This window comes from Coregonus lavaretus, assembly GCF_964263955.1.
Source record: "Coregonus lavaretus genome assembly, contig: HAP1_SCAFFOLD_1095, whole genome shotgun sequence".
Taxonomy (NCBI): domain Eukaryota; kingdom Metazoa; phylum Chordata; class Actinopteri; order Salmoniformes; family Salmonidae; genus Coregonus; species Coregonus lavaretus.
Window position 1 is genome coordinate 1 of NW_028156957.1, and position 20,831 is coordinate 20,831.

The 20,831-nt window shown below is 48.1% G+C and overlaps 1 protein-coding gene across 2 annotated transcripts in view; it reads left to right on the plus strand.

The window, feature by feature from the left end:
• Window positions 1-510: 510 nt before the first annotated feature.
• The window catches only part of LOC311125994 (protein-tyrosine sulfotransferase 1), a 76,608-nt gene continuing 56,287 nt past the window's right edge, over window positions 511-20,831 (plus strand). The window contains exons 1-2 of one of the 2 annotated variants that reach the window (XM_084200017.1): window positions 511-883; window positions 19,547-20,615. In XM_084200017.1, the coding sequence (XP_084056143.1) occupies window positions 19,747-20,615 (869 nt within the window). In that variant the 5' untranslated portion in view covers window positions 511-883; window positions 19,547-19,746. The remainder of the gene's footprint in view (window positions 884-19,546; window positions 20,616-20,831) is intronic. The other variant, XM_084200018.1, reaches the window with a different exon arrangement.

Below are 20,831 nucleotides of genomic sequence, written 5' to 3' on the forward strand. Positions count from 1 at the left end.
GGTGCAACCAACCTCCTGTGGTCTGCTGTTTTTATATCCATGTTTTTCCAGATAGAGAGCAACAAAACCTCAAGGGCATGCACAACTGGATACCTAAACCTGGTAAATCAATCAACTGTGTTGAGATTTATCCTATAATATACTGTGGTTGATTACTTATTTAATTCACTTGATTAAAATGTTCAAATTGATTAAAACTCAACGTTATCTTAAATTCTATGGGTGTGAATATGCAAATGCTATTTTTTTCCAGTATGCAAATGTAACTATAATTGGACTGGCATACACACAGTTGTGGTTGTGGCCTCAAATCATTGGAAGAGTAAATTAAATATTACGTTTGTATTCATCAAAATACTGTTAGCTTTATAATGCTCCAATATTTGGCAGTGAGCTGTTGCACAAATATTTCAAATGGAGTTGACTGTCTCTTTAAAAGCATTGGTACGTTCTAATCCCGCCCTTCGACGCGTTAAACCAACCCTCTGCAATGACACATTACGAATTGGTCTTCTGCAGGTGGTCCAATCGCAAACCGGCTGGCAATTTCAGGGTACAAGGGGCATATTTATTATGCCAATTCTGTTGCAAAATGTTTCTTAAACGGAAGCAAACTGAACGAAACGGGGAAGGACCTACCTGAATTTGTCCAATAGAAACTCTCGTTTTCGTTGGACTAATGATTACACCACAGTCTAGTAAAGTAGGTGATAGGCGTTTGCATCGATACAACTGAAGAGAAAGCAGTAACAAGTAATATCGTGTGTCGGAGCAGGGGAACAACAGCGAGCAAACAGAACGGATGGAACGTACGAGCAACAGTGTTCAACTATTAGATAAGCAGTTTGATCAACTGTCTCCAGCGCTGGATCCGCTACGTTAGGTGGGTGGTTATATTGTTTCAAGTGAAAGACTGCGACGGTGTAGCGATGTACCTCTGTTTTCCTCTTCTCTTCCGGCGTCAGCGGCTGTCTAGCTAGTAGGTTACCTCTACACATTTTGAGCATAACCAATTTGGAAGTCTTTATGAAAAGCCGCCCGTCAACGTCGTTTTAGCTCAGACATTTCTATAATTAGTGAATCTGTGAAATACGCTGATAGCTTTGCATTATTTTAGAATGTTTTGGCACGTGCCACCGGTGTATGAAGGCGGAAAATGAATCATGCATCTTGGCACAACGATAACCATGATCTGTCAAGCCCATGTCAAATAGACAACTACATTTATCGAGTCTTGTGTCTCCGTGTTGGCAGTTATGTTTCCGTGTTTTAACCAGATTCATTTTTTTCTGTAGCCTATCAATAAATGCTATTACATTGAAATCAACTGTAACTGTTGATGTGCGCACAACTAAAACAGCAAATGTTGCTGATATTGGCGTCTCCTATGTATCTGTAGCGGGGGTTGAGTGAACAGAAGACTGACATAGCAACCGTAGTTAAAATCACGTCGTCAGTCTTTTACCTTGGATATGTCCACATCAGATGATATCCTGTATGTAGACTATTGATGTGGAATACCTACTGGTCAGCAGGGCATAGGAAATATTGGACGGAATTATGCAAACGAGCTTGACCTCCAGGACTATGTGTAGTCTAATTGCTCGAGACAATATTACGAGTCTCGGCAACCAGCCATGAAGTAGGTCTACCTCAGATATTTTGCCATCAGCTGCCTGTAGTAACCATAACTGAAGGGAATGGGCCTAACATTTAACGAATTAAATGTATTTCCCACTGCAGGCCATTCCTACAGCTGTTGACAACTTATGATCTTCTCTGTGTCATGTTGAAAATAAATGATGATGACAGATGGGCTATTGGCATATGCATCAAAGGATCCTCCAGTTTTACTCTCTACTAGCAACAGCCAAAGACAGGGAGGGAGAGGATGGTAGGATGTCTTTGTCTGGTATAGAATACATATTATTAATATTACATCACATTTTGAACCCCATGGCTGTTATAGCAATGGAGGTGTTGGTAGAAAGTGGTTGATATTAGTTTCATAGAAATAGAACGAGTACGCTCTAATCTAACGAGTACGCTGTCCTGTTTCTGTCCTGTTTCTATTATGTGTTTTATTCATATTCTGGTGACACCCCACCCCACCCCACCCCACACCCCCCACCCCACCCCACACCCCCCACCCCCCCACCCCACCCCACAGCCCACCCCAGCCCACCCCGCACCCCACCCCGCACCCCACCCCACACCACAGCCCACCACAGCCCACCACAGCCCGCCCCCCACCCCACAGCCCGCCCCCCACCCCACAGCCCACCCCACACCCCACCCCACACCCCACCCCACCCCACAGCCCACCCCACAGCCCACCCCACAGCCCACCCCAGCCCACCCCAGCCCACAGCCCACCCCACAGCCCACCCCACAGCCCACCCCACCCCACCCCACACCCCACCCCACCCCACCCCACACCCCACCCCACCCCACACCCCCAACCCCCCCCACCCCCACAGCCCACCCCCCACCCCACCCCCACCCCACCCCACAGCCCACCCCACAGCCCACCCCACAGCTCACCCCACAGCCCACCCCACAGCCCACCCCACCCCACAGCCCACCCCACAGCCCACCCCACAGCCCACCCCACAGCCCACCACAGCCCACCCCCCACCCCACAGCCAGCCCACTCCACACCCCACCCCACACCCCACCCCACCCCTCAGCCCAGCCCACCCCACAGCCCACACCACCACATCCCACCCCAGCCCACCACCCCCCACCCCACCCCCCACCCCACAGCCCACCCCAGCCCACCCCACCCCACCCCACAGCCCACCCCACACCCCACAACCCACCCCACCCCACCCCACACCCCACCCCTCAGCCCACCCCACCCCCCCACCCCACCCCCCCCCCCCCCACCCCACCCCCACCCCACAAGCCCACCCCCACAGCCCACCCCACAGCCCACCCCACCCCACACCCCACCCCACAGCCCACCACAGCCCACCCCCACAGCCCACAGCCCACCCCACACCCCACCCCTCAGCCCACCCCACCCCCCACCCCACCCCACCCTCCACCCCACCCCACACCCCACAGCCCACCCCACAGCCCACCCCAGCCCACCCCACAGCCCACCCCACAGCCCACCCCACACCCCACACCCCACCCCACACCCCACACCCCACCCCACAGCCCACCCCACCCCACAGCCCACCCCACCCCACACCCCACCCCACAGCCCACCCCACAGCCCACCCCACACAGCCCACCCCAGCCCACCCCAGCCCACCCCACAGCCCACCCCACAGCCCACCCCACCCCACAGCCCACCACAGCCCACCCCACAGCCCTGTCATCCTCTCCCCCTCTGTCATCCTCTCCCCCTCATCCTCTCTCCCTCTCTGTCATCCTCTCCCCCTCTCTGTCATCCTCTCCCCAGCCCACCCCAGCCCACCCCACAGCCCACCCCACAGCCCACCCCACCCCACAGCCCACCACAGCCCACCCCACAACTCTGTCATCCTCTCCCCCTCTGTCATCCTCTCCCCCTCATCCTCTCTCCCTCTCTGTCATCCTCTCCCCCTCTCTGTCATCCTCTCCCCTCTCTGTCACTCTCTCCCCCTCTCTGTCATCCTCTCCCCCTCACCCCCTCATCCTCTCTGTCACTCTCTCCCCCTCTCTGTCATCCTCTCCCCCTCATCCTCTCCCCCTCTCTGTCATCCTCTCCCCCTCATCCTCTCTCCCTCTCTGTCATCCTCTCCCTGTCATCCTCTCCCCCTCTCTGTCATCCTCTCCCCCTCTCTGTCATCCTCTCCCCCTCATCCTCTCCCCCTCTCTGTCATCCTCTCCCCCTCATCCTCTCCCCCCTCTGTCATCCTCTCCCCCTCTGTCATCCTCTCCCCCTCATCCTCTCCCCCTCTCTGTCATCCTCTCCCCCTCATCCTCTCCCCTCTCTGTCATCATAGTCCTTTATTATTGTTCTGCTTAGTCATGCTCTCCTTTCACCCTTTTTTGTCTTGTTTCTGTCCCTTGTTAACCACTCTATCCTGTCCTTATGTTTTTTAAGCATGTCATGGTGTGATTATGCTGTTAAGGGTTTATACACATTTTGACTAATGGAATTGCATGACTTTTTCCATGACTTCTCTTTGACTTTTAACCAAATATCCAATACCAATAATTGGTGGCATCTCTATGGCTGTGTTTAGACAAGCAGCCCAATTCTGATATTGTTTTCCACTAATTGGTCTTTTGACCAATCACATCAGATCTTCTCACAGAATATCTTTTTCCAGAGCTTATCTGATTGATCAAAGGACTAATTAGTGGGGAAAAAAAAGATCAGAATTGGTCTGCCTGTGTAAATGCAGTCAAAGTAGCCTACATGGGAAAAAGTCAGGATAAATGTAGTATTGACACTAGAAGGCTGCTGCTCTCTGACCCCATGTAGCCTACCATCTCCTGCCGTTGTGCCCTTGATCAAGGCACTTAACCTCCCACAAAGTAGAATAACCGCACTGTTAGGCTACTGTATAAAACACATGTGGTCAACCCTCCATCTGGAGAGCTGCTGGGTGTGTCTGCTTACCAAGGTCCTGTTGAGCAGCAGATGTGGTGTGTTAGAGCGGGACTCCTGGAGGATGGTTGGCCACCCTTTAATATACAATATTGCAACATTACAACCAAATACTTTTTTATATACAATTATTCCCTCATTCAATGAATCTGGGATAAAAATGGATGAGGCAGGCTACTTCAAAGCTAGGTAGCTAACTAAGACATGTTTATCTGTAACCTTTTTTATAAGGCTAAAATATTCATATTTCAGGGGGATATCTATGCACAGCATGGAACATTTATTTGTCAATTAGGCTATTAGAATATTTTTTTACGTTGTCGAAACGACATGGCTAGCCTACTGTTTTAATAGAGAGGAATGCCAGCTTTCCTATTACGGCACACACACAGAGAAAGAAGACGTCAACGACATTTAACACTTATAGTTTAACTGGCGAGATAGCTTGAAGTATGGCTAGTTATGTTTAGAATTGGCTATATAGTCTATAATTATTCTATAGGCTACCTGCTGTCTCCTCCCCCACCTCAGGCAACGGCCCCCTGGCACACACACACAGAGGTGATGTACGGCACACACACACAGAGGTGATGTACAGCACACACACACAGAGGTGATGTACAGCACACACACACAGAGGTGATGTACAGCACACACACACAGAGGTGATGTACAGCACACACACACAGAGGTGATGTACAGCACACACACACAGAGGTGATGTACAGCACACACACACAGAGGTGATGTACAGCACACACACACAGAGGTGCTGAAGGGTAGGCATAATTCTGATCGTGGCTGATGTGTCAATTTTTATTGATCATATATTTTAAAACACAATATAAAAATTCCATGACTTTTCCAGGATTTTCATGACCGTAAGAACCCTCGTTTGACAGCATTCAAGCTTGCGTTTTCTCAATCTGTGCATTCTCAAACTCGAACGGTCTACGCATACACCGGATTCACACAGACAAATAAACTACAACCAAGAGGGAATCAGGATGTGAATGTCTCCATCGCTATTCAGATCCCGCCTTCGTTCTGCTTTGATCAACCTTTTTTGACGCTGTGTGTGAATCCGGGCGGGTGATGGGGCCACTTTTTTTAAAAATTTTATTTCTTTTTTTTATAGAGGAGCCGGTACGCAGTTTCCCCCAAAATAATTTGAAGTGCCGGCCCGGCTCCGGCCCAAGTCAACCTCTGTCTGAGCTCTGTGCTACTCTGCTTTTCACAGCTGCACGAGGGTGATTGATAATGGCAGACCTTGGCTGTTACCCCACTCTCCGAGGGTGTCTCGGGGGGAGAGTTGGGATATGCAAAGACAACACATTTCCAATTCACACATGCGTATTAAAACACACTTGTGTGAAATAGGACAAATATAAACACCCACCATATTATTAGTACTATTATTCTGTCTAGATGGGGAATAGGGTGCCATTCTCTAGTCTAAAGTAGTGCACTATATAGGGAATAGGGTGCCATTCTCTGGTCTAAAGTAGTGCACTATATAGGGAATAGGTTGCCATTTGGGACTAAGGCCACTCGGCTCTGCTCCTTTTTCTGGTCTGTGAAGTCCGTATCACCCCTGCCGCTAACAGATGATATGATCACATTATTTTGTACGCTGTTTTGTAAATACCTCTCTTAGCTACCTGCCCACGGACGTGTGTTCATCCTGTTTAGTTGACTAACATCACTGATATATGATGTCCACCCACACACCACTGCTGCATCCAGGCTGACACTGCATCATCCTCTATTCATTGGCAGGTTTATATCATGTCCATGTATTCTAGCCATTGAGCTTTACTGATTTTGTAGTTTTTTTATTTTATTTGGGCTATCACCTCTGCTAATGATACACAGACCGTAGAACGGTTCTGTTAGGTTCTAAAGAAACAGAGTAAAAACTAACGGACTAGAAAAAAGCTCAAACCAAGTTTATTCACCCACTGGGTCAAACAGCTGAAAAGACATAAACATGTTTACACAAGCACATGTATTTATAACTTCCTCCTATGCCGAGTCTCCTCCTTACACATCTGGACAGCCAATACATCTCTGTTGCTAGACAGGAAGTTAAGTGAAATGGGTAATAAACTGCTCCTTCTCCCTTCGTGTGACCTGACCTGATCTCGGCCCACATTCCTCACTAATCCACAGCTCTCCACCCTTATCAGTGACCGCGACCATATGATTGCCTTTTATGCCTTAGTAACATTCCAAGCCCCTGGCTCATATCCAACCTGCATTGACCTCATCATATACATTCCTCCTACAGTGAGGGGGAAAAAAGTATTTGATCCCCTGCTGATTTTGTACGTTTGCCCACTGACAAAGACATGATCAGTCTATAATTTTAATGGTAGGTTTATTTGAACAGTGAGAGACAGAATAACAACAACAAAAATCAACCCCATCGAACACCTTTGGGATTAATTGGAATGCCGACTGCGAGCCAGGCCTAATTGCCCGACCTCACTAATGCTCTTGTGGCTGAATGGAAGCAAGTCCCCGCAGCAATGTTCCAACGTCTATTGGAAAGCCTTAACAGCAAAGGGGGGACCAACTCCAAATTAATGCCCATGATTTTGGAGTGAGATGTTCATCGAGCAGGTGTCCACATACTTTTGGTCATGTAGTGTTTCTAAAGGTGTCCAACTCCTGTAAGTTCTCTGCCACCTCAATGAGTTTTTAAACTGTCAGGTTTGGTTGACTCCCTGGCTGAGTCCAAAATGGCACCCTATGCCCTATTGAGTGTACACATTTATGACCAGAGCCATGTGGGCCCCCTTGCACCTATAGTCCAACCAGTTCCCTCTGTAATGTCCAGTTAAGCTGTCTGTCTGTCTGTCTGTCGGGCTCTCTGTCTTGTCTCTCTGTCTGTGGGGGGTTGTGAGAAGAAAGGAGGACAAGATGGCTGGGGACTCTGTCATAGAGAAAGAAGAAATGTATCCAGAAGGTTTATGTGATCTATACCATATAAACTCTTCATTATCGTGCTGATACTGTAGCAGATGAAGATCACACTAGGCTAAAGGTTTGGGCCTTTAGACCGTGGCTCCGTCCTCCCAAAGAGTGAACTGGTTCCCTTCGCTGATTTTTGAAAGGAAATGACTGGTATACATGCCTGGTATTCCACATATTGTGGAAACTCCCTCTAGCTAGCCCGTTCCTCTACCAATCCAATGCTTTTAGATTTGTTTGAAGTAGTGAACAAGTGTACACTTCAGGAGAAAGGAAATATTATTGGTACGCACCCCGTAATTTTTTGTTTCCCTAACTTGTGAAATATTGCGTGTGGTTAGATGTTGATATCCTCTTCCATCTTGATTAAAAGAGAGACTGTTGTAACGTGAGTGTCAGTTTAGGAGTTTTCATCTTCAGGCCCCAATTTTAGGAGGCTCCTCCTCTTCCTGTGGTCTGGCCCATTGATTTGGCGTGGGAAATGAGGGTCTGTTTTAATATGGAACAGAATGGTTGGCCTCCCAGGCATCTGTGTGCCAAATGGACTTAGCATGGCGTGATGATGTGGCAATACCATATTGATCTTTCTCTCTCTCACTAGTTCTCGCTCTAGCGCTCTCTCTATCTCTCTATCTCTCTATCTCTCTATCTCTCTATCTCTCTATCTCTCTATCTCTCTATCTCTCTATCTCTCTATCTCTCTATCTCTCTATCTCTCTATCCTTCTCCCACAGTTATTTACCAGTGCTAGGTCAGAGTGCTCTAAACCCTGGACATTCAACCCAGCAGTATGATAAACACTGAAAGAGTTCAGCTAATCCGTTCATAGGGCTCAGAGAACTGCACCAAACCCTGGGAGGCGTTAAACAACGTGCAGTCTTCCTCCTTCTCAGCTGCTGTCAGACTGATCATCCTGTTTGAATGGTGCATCATCATCATCATCGCTAACCTAAAATGAACGTGATGATGATTTAATGTTGCTGTGTGTGACGGTTGCGGGGAGAGGAGAGCGACGCACCAATTCGTTCGTACGTGTACATGCTAATGAACAGTGTGTAGCCGGGCGGTGGCGGGGAGCATCGTGGGATGTTGCCGGTACCCGTTGGCTCTGCTCTGTACAGAGCTCTAGTGGTTGATTTGAAATGACTGATTGATGTCAGCCAGGCCACCGCCCGGCTACACACTGTTCATTAACATGTACACGTACGAACGAATTGGTGCTTCGCTCTCCTCTCTCCGCAACTGTCACACACACACACACACACACACACACACACACACACACACATACACACACACACACACACACATATACACACATATACACACACACACACACACACACACACACACACCCCGACTGGCTGGTTCAGGCGGGTGCTGCCTGCTAGGTAGTGGAGTCTCTATAGTCTCTGTAGGGTTATCTACTCCCATTGTCTCTGCCTGCTAGGTAGTGGAGTCTCTATAGTCTCTGTAGGGTTATCTACTCCCATTGTCTCTGCCTGCTAGGTAGTGGAGTCTCTATAGTCTCTGTAGGGTTATCTACTCCCATTGTCTCTGTCTGCTAGGTAGTGGAGTCTCTATAGTCTCTGTAGGGTTATCTACTCCCATTGTCTCTGCCTGCTAGGTAGTGGAGTCTCTATAGTCTCTGTAGGGTTATCTACTCCCATTGTCTCTGCCTGCTAGGTAGTGGAGTCTCTGTAGTCAGTCTAGGGTTATCTACTCCCATTGTCTCTGCCTGCTAGGTAGTGGAGTCTCTGTAGTCAGTCTAGGGTTATCTACTCACATTATGTGGAAGTTTCTATCAGTACAAGTGTTAGTGGAGTCCAGTCCTCCTGAGTTTGAGAAACATCATATATTATATTATATTCCACAGTTCATTTACATAATTTAGCAGACGCTCTTATCCAGAGCGACTTACAAATTGGTGCATTCAATTTATGATAGCCAGTGGGACAACCACTTTTTTTCTTCATTTTTTAAATTTATTTTTATGGGGGGGGGGGTAGAAGCATTACTGTTATACTATTCCAGGTATTCCTTAAAGAGGTGGGGTTTCAAGTGTCTCCGGAAGGTGGTCAGTGACTCCGCTGTCCTGTTCAGTTCAAGTGTTGGGTTTTGAGTTGACTCTGAAAAGGGCCTTCCTCCGGCACTCAGTCAGTTGGAACTGAGAGGAAAGTTGTTGTCGTCGCACCATTTCTTCTTCCCAGGGCCACTAATGGTTTCTACTGGAAGACTGACTGACCTTTCCCGGGATCTGGCAGGCCTGATGCTATTGCCTGCATTTTAAAATGGAAATGGTTTGTAAGGTGATCCCTGAATGCAGTGTACGCTACAGCCTCCCAGGTCCCTGGGGGAGACGAAAGGGGCCAAGATGACATTTCACACCTTTTAAACAGTAACTATGGGTCCTTTACAGCTTCTAGCATAGGCTTAAATGTCAATCAAAAAGTCCTAAAGCCACCTCCCCCTTTCCCCCTCTCCCCTCCCCCCCGTTGGGCAAAGAAGACCCTTTTTAAATTCAGGTCTTGTCCATCAAGGTAGGTCATGGCAGGGCCTCAGTGTTGGAGCCTCCACACTTGTTACACGCACTGACCTCCTCCCTTGTTATTAAGTGTTGATGTGGTGGTCTGGTTTCAGCATGGTCCCGTAGAGAATGTCAACCCTCCTTCACAGATCAAAGAGAACTCCAGAGGAGGATACAGTATCTGTAACAGGAAGTACCACCAACACATTCTTTACTTCAGCTTGGTCCCAGCCAGGTGAAACCGGAAACCAATCTGCCTGCCGCTAAAGCTTGACCGCAAGTTGTAATTCAGACCAGTGGCTTTCAGCTTTTTAGGAATGCTCCTACCTCTGGGAAAGACCTCCTTTCCTCGAAGTTCGAGGAATGGTTGACTGTCTGCTTTACCATGGCTATGTCCCAAATGGACACTACTTTTGACCAGAACTAGGGAATAGGGAATAGGGTACCATTTGGGACACAGACCCTATTCTGGGCTGAACAAGAACTTAGACAAGAAAGGAGGGAGATGGGAAAGGAGGGAGATGAGTACTGTTAACTGGAATACAGTAAAAACAAAAAAACACTGCTACTATTTGCACATCAACGTTCTCCTGCGATGTTAAGAGACGTTCTCCTGCGACGTTAAGAGACGTTCTCCTGCGACGTTAAGAGACGTCAACCTTCTCCTGCGACGTTAAGAGATAGCTATGTAAGTTCCTCAGACAGAAATGCAGTAGCCTAAATGTTCAAATGATATCCACTTGATATCCAAGTGTTTTGTCTCATTAGATGTAGGTTAACTACCAGAGTTGTTCATCTGTTTCCATCGGTGATTAGAGGGAGTGTGCTGAGATGTACTAAAACCACTTGGCTCCTCAGTGCTGACTACCCTACACACTTTTGTATTGCTATCCTTGTGGGGACCAAGGAATTGATTCCTATCCAAAATCCTATTTTCCCTTTAATATAACCCTAAAACTATACCTAACTGTAACCCTAAGCCTAAAATAACATTTTTCCTCATGGGGACTGGCAAAATGTCCCCACTTGTCCGAATTTTCCTTGTTTTACAATAGTTAAACAAACAAACAAAAACACACACACACACTTGCTCCTTAGTGCTAACTAACTACCCCATTGGTAAACAACCTGTGGCTGTCTTAACACCACAGTGCCAGAGAGGGAACAGATGTCACTCGGGGGTGAACGAGGTGCAATCACATGGCGGGACCAAACACCATCCTTAAAAAAAGTAAGTGCTGGGCTAATAAAGAACAGGACGGCCCCGCACGTCAGTAATACACTCACCGGCTTTCGTTGTTTACAGGACATGGACATGGCTAAGGGGCACACGGAGTCACTGCCTTGGATCTGTCTGTCTGAGGAGCTGGAAGCGTTCATTTCAATCCTGTATGTCGGTGGAAATGGCATGTATATGGAGAGCTTCTGGTCAAGACCTGTATGGGATACATTTCTTTGGAGAAACCATGTCACAGGATCGCTTCAGAGATCATGCGTTACCTCCCATTTTGATGAAAAATCAACAGATTCCCATGGTGTCTGACGTATAAATAATCGACTATTTTTGACTGCTGTCATATCGACACTTTACATTCATTATAATGCCATTATTGCTTTTGTGCAGAGTTTCACTATTTATCAAGGCCACTTGGTGCTTATAATGATGTTTAGGCTACTGACGTTTTCGTCATCTGACCGTGCGTCTTGTTTTTTATTTTTTATTTTGTATTTCGACGTTATAAAAATAAGTTGTTATCGTATTCCAACACGTATGCTTTCTGTTTTCATAGTTGTTACATCGTAGAGGGTCACAGTTCAGCCACCAGGCCGACGGAGTTATAGCCTATCCATCGGTAATCAAACGCTGTATCTCACAATGTCTTAGCTTGCAATGTCTCGCAACTTCAGTAAAGCAGGGCCCATCATCAATGAATAGGCTAGGATATTCTACAGGCAACAGGCCGAAGACTGAACACACACTGGCGTCATTAGCGTAGCAATGTATAAATTAGCGTAGCAACGTATAAATTAGCGTAGCGTAAGAGCAGGGGTGTGATGGTGAGTCCAAACAGTTTGCAAAAAAAAAAAAAAAAGAGTTTCTATTGGACAAATTCAGGCAGTTCCCTCCCCGTTCTCGTTCCGTTTTGCTTCCATTCCGAAACGTTTTGGAACAGAATCGGCGTAGTGAATACACCCCAGGCGAGCCAGCGAAAGGGTGGAGGGGGAGAGGAGGAGGAGGAGGAGAGGAGGAGAGGAGAGGAGAGGAGAGGAGAGGAGGAGGAGGAGGAGGAGGAGTGGAGTGGGTAGGAGAGGAGAGGAGGAGTGGAGGGGAGGAGAGGAGGAGTGCAGTGGGTAGGAGAGGAGGGGAGGAGGAGTGGAGTGGAGTGGAGGGGAGGAGAGGAGGGGAGAGGAGGAGTGGAGTGGGTAGGAGAGGAGAGGAGGAGTGGAGTGGAGAGAAGTGGAGGGGAGGAGAGGAGGGGAGAGGAGGAGTGGAGTGGGTAGGAGAGGAGAGGAGGAGTGGAGTGGAGGGGAGGAGAGGAGAGGAGGAGTGGAGTGGAGTGGAGGAGAGGAGAGGAGGAGTGGAGTGGAGGGAGGAGAGGAGGGGAGAGGAGGAGTGGAGTGGGTAGGAGAGGAGAGGAGGAGGAGGAGGAGAGGAGAGGAGAGGAGGAGGAGAGGAGAGGAGAGGAGAGGAGAGGAGTGGAGGGGAGGAGGAGGGGAGGAGGAGTGGAGTGGAGTGGAGGGAGAGAAGGAGAGGAGGAGGGGAGGAGAGGAGGAGAGGAGTGGAGGGGAGGAGAGGAGTGGAGGGAGAGAAGGAGTGGAGGGAGAGAAGGAGTGGAGGGAGAGAAGGAGTGGAGGGGAGGAGTGGAGGGAGAGGTGGAGTGGAGTGGAGGGGAGGAGTGGAGGAGAGGAGGAGTGGAGAGGAGGAGTGCAGGGAGAGCAGGGGGCATAAAGTACCGTGGTGCACATATGTCTTGGTAATCTGAATCTCACAATGTCTTGGCTTCTATACCTCACAAATTCACCTCTTCCTCTCTGGTTTTATTTAAAATACAAAGATTTCCCCTGGTCTTTATAGCCTATTGTCTAGTTAGGCTATAACAAGGAAAATAATATGTTTTGTGTTAACTGCACTGTGATTGTAATTTTGTGGGGGGGTGGGTGGGATTAAGCATCGTTTTTCGGTTAGGGATTTTTCTTAGCATTAAGGATCCCAATTTCATTTAAACGTTTTAACGTTTTTTAAATGTTCACACCCCTAATGGGTTTGCTTGACGTTGGCAAAGACTGGGGAGTTTTTCAGGATAAAAATAATCAGAATGTAGCAAAATCCTGGAGGAAAACCTGGTTCAGTCTGCTTTCCACCAGACACTGGGAGAGGAATTCACCTTTCAGCAGGACAATAACCTACAAAACAAGGCCAAATCTACACTGGAGTTGCTAACCAAGAAGACAGGGAATGTTCGTGAGTGGCCAAGTTACAGTTTTGACTTAAAGAATTGATGTTTAGTCACGATTCCCAACAATTTGACAGAGCTTGAAGAATTATGAAAATAATAATGGGAACATATTGCACAATCCAGATGTGAAAAGCTCTTAGAGACTTACCTAATAAAACTCACTGCTTCAATAGCTGCCAAAGGTGATTCTAACATATATTGACTCGGGGGTGAATACTTATCTAAGCAAAGGTATATTAGTGTTTTATTGTTCATTTATTATCATTTTTCTTTACTTTGACATTTACCAAGTATTTTTAGTAGATCGTTGACAAAAAAAAACGACAAATCCATTTGAATCCCACTTTGTAACACAGGAAAATGTGAAGGAATCCAAGAGGGGTGAATACTTATGATGGGGACTGTAGGTGTTTCTGAGAGGCTGTAGTTGGGTATCGTCACGTTCCACCGTGGTCAGACAGAAGCGTTCCACCGTGGTCAGATAGAAGCGTTCCACCGTGGTCAGACAGAAGCGTTCCACCGTGGTCAGACAGAAGCGTTCCACCGTGGTCAGACAGAAGCGTTCCACCGTGGTCAGACAGAAGCCAGCCGCTCCAGACGAAGGGCAAAGACTCAGCTTCTGACGTGAGCCTGCGTTTCTGTTTCTAAATATAGCATCTAGTCTTGTCTGTGGAGGAGAAGACCTTGAGAGAGTGCTTTCCTCTCTTTTTGCATTTCCCTCCATTTTATCAGTTGTTACTAGCTGTAAGGATGTGGTCCTCTTCAGCTCAGCTGGTAGAGCACGGCGCTTGTAACGCCGGGGTAGTGGGTTCGATCCCCGGGACCACCCATACACAAAAATGTATGCACGCACGACTGTAAGTCGCTTTGGATAAAAGCGTCTGCTAAGCGGTATATTACTACTATTTAGGGATGCCACACACACTTACATACTGAACGATGCAGAGGCACAGGTCTGTAATAAGGACATCTGTAATAGGGAGCTTAGCCTGTAATAATTGCTTTGAGAAAATGAGGGGAAGAGGAGGATGACATCGTCGTGTGTCTGTGTGTGTGTGTTCCCGCTCTTTTCAATTATGTTAGATATGTGTCTGCATCACAGATAACGTGTGTTTTTGTGCTTGTTTCATAAGGTGTGCGTTGTGACTGGTGTTACTGTGCGTCACCATGCGTGGGTGTTTTTGATTTACATCTCTGCTCAGGCTTGTTGAGCGGTGTCAGTCGTTGGTCAGAGCAGATGAATGAGGCCTTGTTGAGCAGCGTCAGTGGTCAGAGCAGATGAATGAGGCCTTGTTGAGCAGCGTCAGTGGTCAGAGCAGATGAATGAGGCCTTGTTGAGCAGCGTCAGTGGTCAGAGCAGATGAATGATGCCTTGCTGAGAAAGCCCCATCAAAGCCAGCCCCATCAAAGCCAGCCCCATCAGTCACATTATTATTTTATTTTATTTTTTTCTTCATTTTGTAAAAAAATATATTTTTTAAATATATATATATATATATATATATATATATATATATATATATATATATATATATATATATATATATATATATATATATATATATATATATATATATATATATATATATATACACACACACACAGTGGGGAGAACAAGTATTTGATACACTGCCGATTTTGCAGGTTTTCCTACTTACAAAGCATGTAGAGGTCTGTAATGTTTATCATAGGTACACTTCAACTGTGAGAGACGGAATCTAAAACAAAAATCCAGAAAATCACATTGTATGATTTTTAAGTAATTAATTTGCATTTTATTGCATGGGTAGAAGGATTACTTTTATACTATCCCAGGTATTCCTTAAAGAGGTAGGGTTTCAAGTGTCCTGGCGTCGTGAGGGAGCTTGTTCCACCATTGGGGTGCCAGAGCAGCGAACAGTTTTGACTGGGCTGAGCGGGAACTGTGCTTCCGTAGAGGTAGGGGGACCAGCAGGCCAGAGGTGGAAGAACGCAATGCCCTCGTTTGGGTGTAGGGACTGATCAGAGCCTGAAGGTAAGGAGGTGCCGTTCCCCTCACAGCTCCGTAGGCAAGCACCATAGTCTTGTAGCAGATGCGAGCTTCAACTGGAAGCCAGTGGAGTGTGCGGAGGAGTGGGGTGACGTGAGAGAACTTGGGAAGGTTGAACACCAGACAGGCTGCAGCGTTCTGGATGAGTTGTAGGGGTTTAATATGCCATTTAAACCCCTTTAATGGCACAGGCAGGGAGCCCAGCCAACAGCGAGTTGCAGTAATCCAGACGGGAGATGACAAGTGCCTGGATTAGGACCTGTTCCGCTTCCTGTGTAAGGCAGGACATGCAGAGATGCGATTCGCCACCTGGTTATCAGAAGGGGGAAAGGAGAAGATTAATTGTGTGTCATCTGCGTAGCAATGATAGGAGAGACCATGTGAGGATATGACAGAGCCAAGTGACTTGGTGTATAGAGAGAATAGGACAGGGCCTAGAACTGAGCCCTGGGGGACACCAGTGGTGAGAGCACGTGGTGTGGAGACAGATTCTCGCCACGCCACCTGGTAGGAGCGACCTGTCAGGTAGGACGCAATCCAAGAGTGAGCAGCACCGGAGATGCCCAACTCGGAGAGGGTGGAGAGGAGGATCTGATGGTTCACAGTATCAAAGGCAGCAGATAGGTCTAGAAGGATGAGAGCAGAGGAGAGTTAGCTTTAGCAGTGCGGAGAGCCTCCGTGACACAGAGAAGAGCAGTCTCAGTTGAATGATCAGTCTTGAAACCTGACTGGTTTGGATCAAGAAGGTCATTTTGAGAGAGAGAGCAGGAGAGTTGGCTATAGACGGCACGCTCAAGAGTTTTGGAGAGAAAAGAAAGAAGGGATACTGGTCTGTAGTTGTTGACATCGGAGGGATCGAGTGTAAGTTTTTTGAGGAGGGGTGCAACTCTCGCTTTCTTGAAGATGGAAGGGACATAGCCAGCGGACAAGGATGAGTTGATGAGCGAGGTGAGGTAAGGGAGAAGGTCTCCGGAAATGGTCTGGAGAAGAGAGGAGGGGAGGGGATAGGGTCAAGCGGGCAGGTTGTTGGGCGGCCGGCCGTCACAAGTCGCAAGATTTCATCTGGAGAGAGAGGGGAGAAAGAAGTCAAAGCATAGGGTAGGGCAGTGTGAGCAGGACCAGCGGTGTCATTTGACTTAATAAATGAGGATCGGATGTCGTCAACCTTCTTTTCAAAATGGTTGACAAAGTCATCCACAGAGAGGGATGAGGGAGGGGGAGGAGGAGGAGGATTCAGCAGGGAGGAGAAGGTGGCAAAGAGCTTCCTAGGGTTAGAGGCAGAGGCTTGAAATTTAGAGTGGTAGAAAGTGGCTTTAGCAGCAGAAACGGAGGAAGAGAATGTAGAGAGGAGGGAGTGGAAAGATGACAGGTCCGCAGGGAGTCTAGTTTTCTTCGATTTCCGCTCGGCTGCCCAGAGTCTTGTTCTGTGTGCTCGCAATGAGTCGTCAAGCCACGGAGCAGGAGGGGTGGACCGAGCCGGCCGGGAGGATAGGGGACATAGAGAGTCAAAAGATTCAGAGAATAAATATCTTATCTTATCAAGTATCAAATATCTTATCAATATCTTAAAGATATGTGGGTTTTTTTGATCAGAATGACAAGACACTAGGCAATATTTCTTAAAGTTACAGAAGGCTAATCATTTCTGCAAAACTAAATAGAAATGTTGATATTAGTTGGCAGGGGCCTTCATCATTGTTGTGTTTCTAATACCCCAATACTTTTTCTAGTAGATGTTTTTTAAGACCCCTTTTTCCATCCGTGTGACCAAGCCTTTGCTTATTCCTAATTTCTAAGATGGAAAATGGATGAAAAAAAACAACATATCTATGCCTTATTTCCCCAAAATATATAGACTCTTAGCTTTCATTTGACACCAAATTCGATGTACTCCTATAAACTTCACATGCTGGTGCTCATTGGTCCTTTCACATGGAAATGACCCAGAGTAATGTGGTGGAGGCTCTGCATGCCCCGATGTGTCACAATGCCCAATCAGAGCCTGTGGAACTGCTCAGGGCCAAATTTGAGACCAGAGGTCTTGTTCCTGGTCAGGATCGTCTCTCTCAGAAACAAACTGACGCCTGGGAGTAAAAGCCTGAGTAAAAAGATGAGTAGAACAAAACAATAAAGAAAAAAATAAGAGTTATCTTAGTGTCTTGTTTTTAGGGAGTTTTTTTTGCTAAATGTGTCACTGGGGAAGTCTTAAATGCTTATGACTGAGTGCTGAATACTGGAGCTACTTTCTGTCTCTGTCTCTGTTTTCACTTGATGTGGCTTTCCTCATTCCTCTGAGCTTGTGTCAACTGAGGGCCTTGATTGTGTCTGAAAACGTTTATTTTTTATTTTTTATGACAACTTTATGATGTCGGCCTTAACCTTTGTTTCTTTTACACCGTAGTTGTGCAGTGAACCTTGTTTTCTTACAGCATAGTGGTTTTTTGCATGAGGTGCGTAACCTTGTCAGACAAAGAGAATGTTAGTTGAATGTGCTGACAACAAAATCACACAAATTATCAATGGAAATCAAATGTATCAGCCCATGGAGTTCTGGATTTGGAGTCACCCTCAAAATTAAAGTGGAAAACCACACTACAGGCTGATCCAACTTTGATGTAATGTCCTTAAAACAAGTCAAAATGAGGCTCAGTAGTGTGTGTGTGGCCTCCACGTGCCTGTATGACCTCCCTACAACGCCTGGCCTGGGCATGCTCCTGATGAGGTGGCGGATGGTCTCCTGAGGGATCTCCTCCCAGACCTGGACTAAAGCATCCGCCAACTCCTGGACAGTCTGTGGTGCAACGTGGCGTTGGTGGATGGAGCGAGACATGATGTCCCAGATGTGCTCAATTGGATTCAGGTCTGGGGAATGGGCGGGCCAGTCCATAGCATCAATGCCTTCCTCTTGCAGCAACTGCTGACACACTCCAGCCACATGAGGTCTAGCATTGTCTTGCATTAGGAGGAACCCAGGGCCAACCGCACCAGCATATGGTCTCACAAGGGGTCTGAGGATCTCATCTCGGTACCTAATGGCAGTCAGGCTACCTCTGGCGAGCACATGGAGGGCTGTGCGGCCCCCCAAAGAAATGCCACCCCACACCATGAATGACCCACCGCCAAACCGGTCATGCTGGAGGATGTTGCAGGCAGCAGAACGTTCTCCACGGCGTCTCCAGACTCTGTCACGTGCTCAGTGTGAACCTGCTTTCATCTGTGAAGAGCACAGGGCGTCGGTGGCGAATTTGCCAATCTTGGTGTTCTCTGGCAAATGCCAAACGTCCTGCACGGTGTTGGGCTGTAAGCACAACCCCCACCTGTGGATGTCGGGCCCTCATACCACCCTCATGGAGTCTGTTTCTGACCGTTTGAGCAGACACATGCACATTTGTGGCCTGCTGGAGGTCATTTTGCAGGGCTCTGGCAGTGCTCCTCCTGCTCCTCCTTGCACAAAGGTGGAGGTAGCAGTCCTGCTGCTGGGTTGTTGCCCTCCTACGGCCTCCTCCACGTCTCCTGATGTACTGACCTGTCTCCTGGTAGCGCCTCCATGCTCTGGACACTACGCTGACAGACACAGCAAACCTTCTTGCCACAGCTCGCATTGATGTGCCATCCTGGATGAGCTGCACTACCTGAGCCACTTGTGTGGGTTGTAGACTCCGTCTCATGCTACCACTAGAGTGAAAGCACCACCAGCATTCAAAAGTGACCAAAACATCAGCCAGGAAGCATAGGAACTGAGAAGTGGTCTGTGGTCACCACCTGCAAAACCAGTCCTTTATTGGGGGTGTCTTGCTAATTGCCTATAATTTCCACCTGTTGTCTATTCCATTTACACAACAGCATGTGACATTTATTGTCAATCAGTGTTGCTTCCTAAGTGGACAGTTTGATTTCACAGAAGTGTGATTGACTTGGAGTTACATTGTGTTGTTTAAGTGTTCCCTTTATTCTTTTGAGCAGTATATAATAATACCATTGTTCTGTTCTGTTCTGTCCTTCCCCAGACCTGATGGAGCTGGGCAGTCGACGAGCGCTGACCACTGGGGAACACACACCACACTCTGCCCCCTACTGCCAACCTTGAAGGGAGGGACCCTCCACTACTCTCCCCTTCCCTTCTCCCCTCTTCCTCTTCCACTCCCACACTACCTCCTCTGGTACACCTCCACCTCCCTCCATCCACCCCCCTCTCCCTGGTCCTGAGATGGTGATGATGGGGAAGCTGAAGCAGAACCTGCTGGTGGCCTGTCTGGTCATCAGCTCAGTCACAGTCTTCTACTTAGGCCGTCACGCCATGGAGTGCCACCACCGCATCGAGGAGCGCAGCAGCCAGCCTGGGGTCCTCCTGGGGGGCTCGTTGGGCTCCTCCACCGTCCTGCGTGGCTCCAGACCCAGGGGCCACAACCTCTCCGCTCCATTCGTCTACAACAAGGACATGCCCCTAGTGTTCATTGGAGGGGTTCCCAGGAGTGGGACAACGTTAATGAGAGCCATGCTGGACGCTCACCCTGAGGTTCGGTGTGGAGAGGAGACCAGGGTTATTCCTCGTATCCTGGCCATGAAACAGATGTGGTCGCGGTCGGGGAGGGAGAAGATGCGTCTGGACGAGGCCGGGGTGACGGACGAGGTCCTGGACGCGGCCATGCAGGCCTTCCTCCTGGAGATCATCGTGAAGCACGGCGAGCCCGCCAACTTCCTCTGCAACAAGGACCCCTTCGCTCTGAAGTCCCTCTCCTACCTGGCTAAGATCTTCCCGCACGCCAAGTTCGTGCTCATGATCCGGGACGGACGCGCCTCTGTCCACTCGATGATCTCACGTAAGGTGACGATCGCCGGCTTTGACCTGGGCAGCTACAGAGACTGCCTGACCAAGTGGAACAGGGCCATAGAGACCATGTACACTCAGTGCCTGGAGGCCTCAGACAAGTGTCTGCCGGTGCATTATGAACAGCTGGTCCTCCATCCAGAGAAGTGGATGAGGACGCTGCTCAAATTCCTGGACATTCCCTGGAACGAGGCGGTGCTTCACCACGAGGAACTCATAGGGAAAGCAGGAGGTGTATCCCTCTCCAAGTAAGTAGTGGTTTTGGGGGGGTGTGTGTGCGTACCCTGAGCCTGCATGTTGTTGAACTTCAGGCATGCCTGTCTCCCTCCCTGTTCATTTTTGTTAGTGTCTAAAGTGAATAAACTTTCTACTCAATTAGCTTGTAAATCAGGGGTCAGTGACCTTGTAGTCTATGAAGGGTGAAACGAGGCTTTGTGCTGTTAGATAACAAAAACCAGACAACC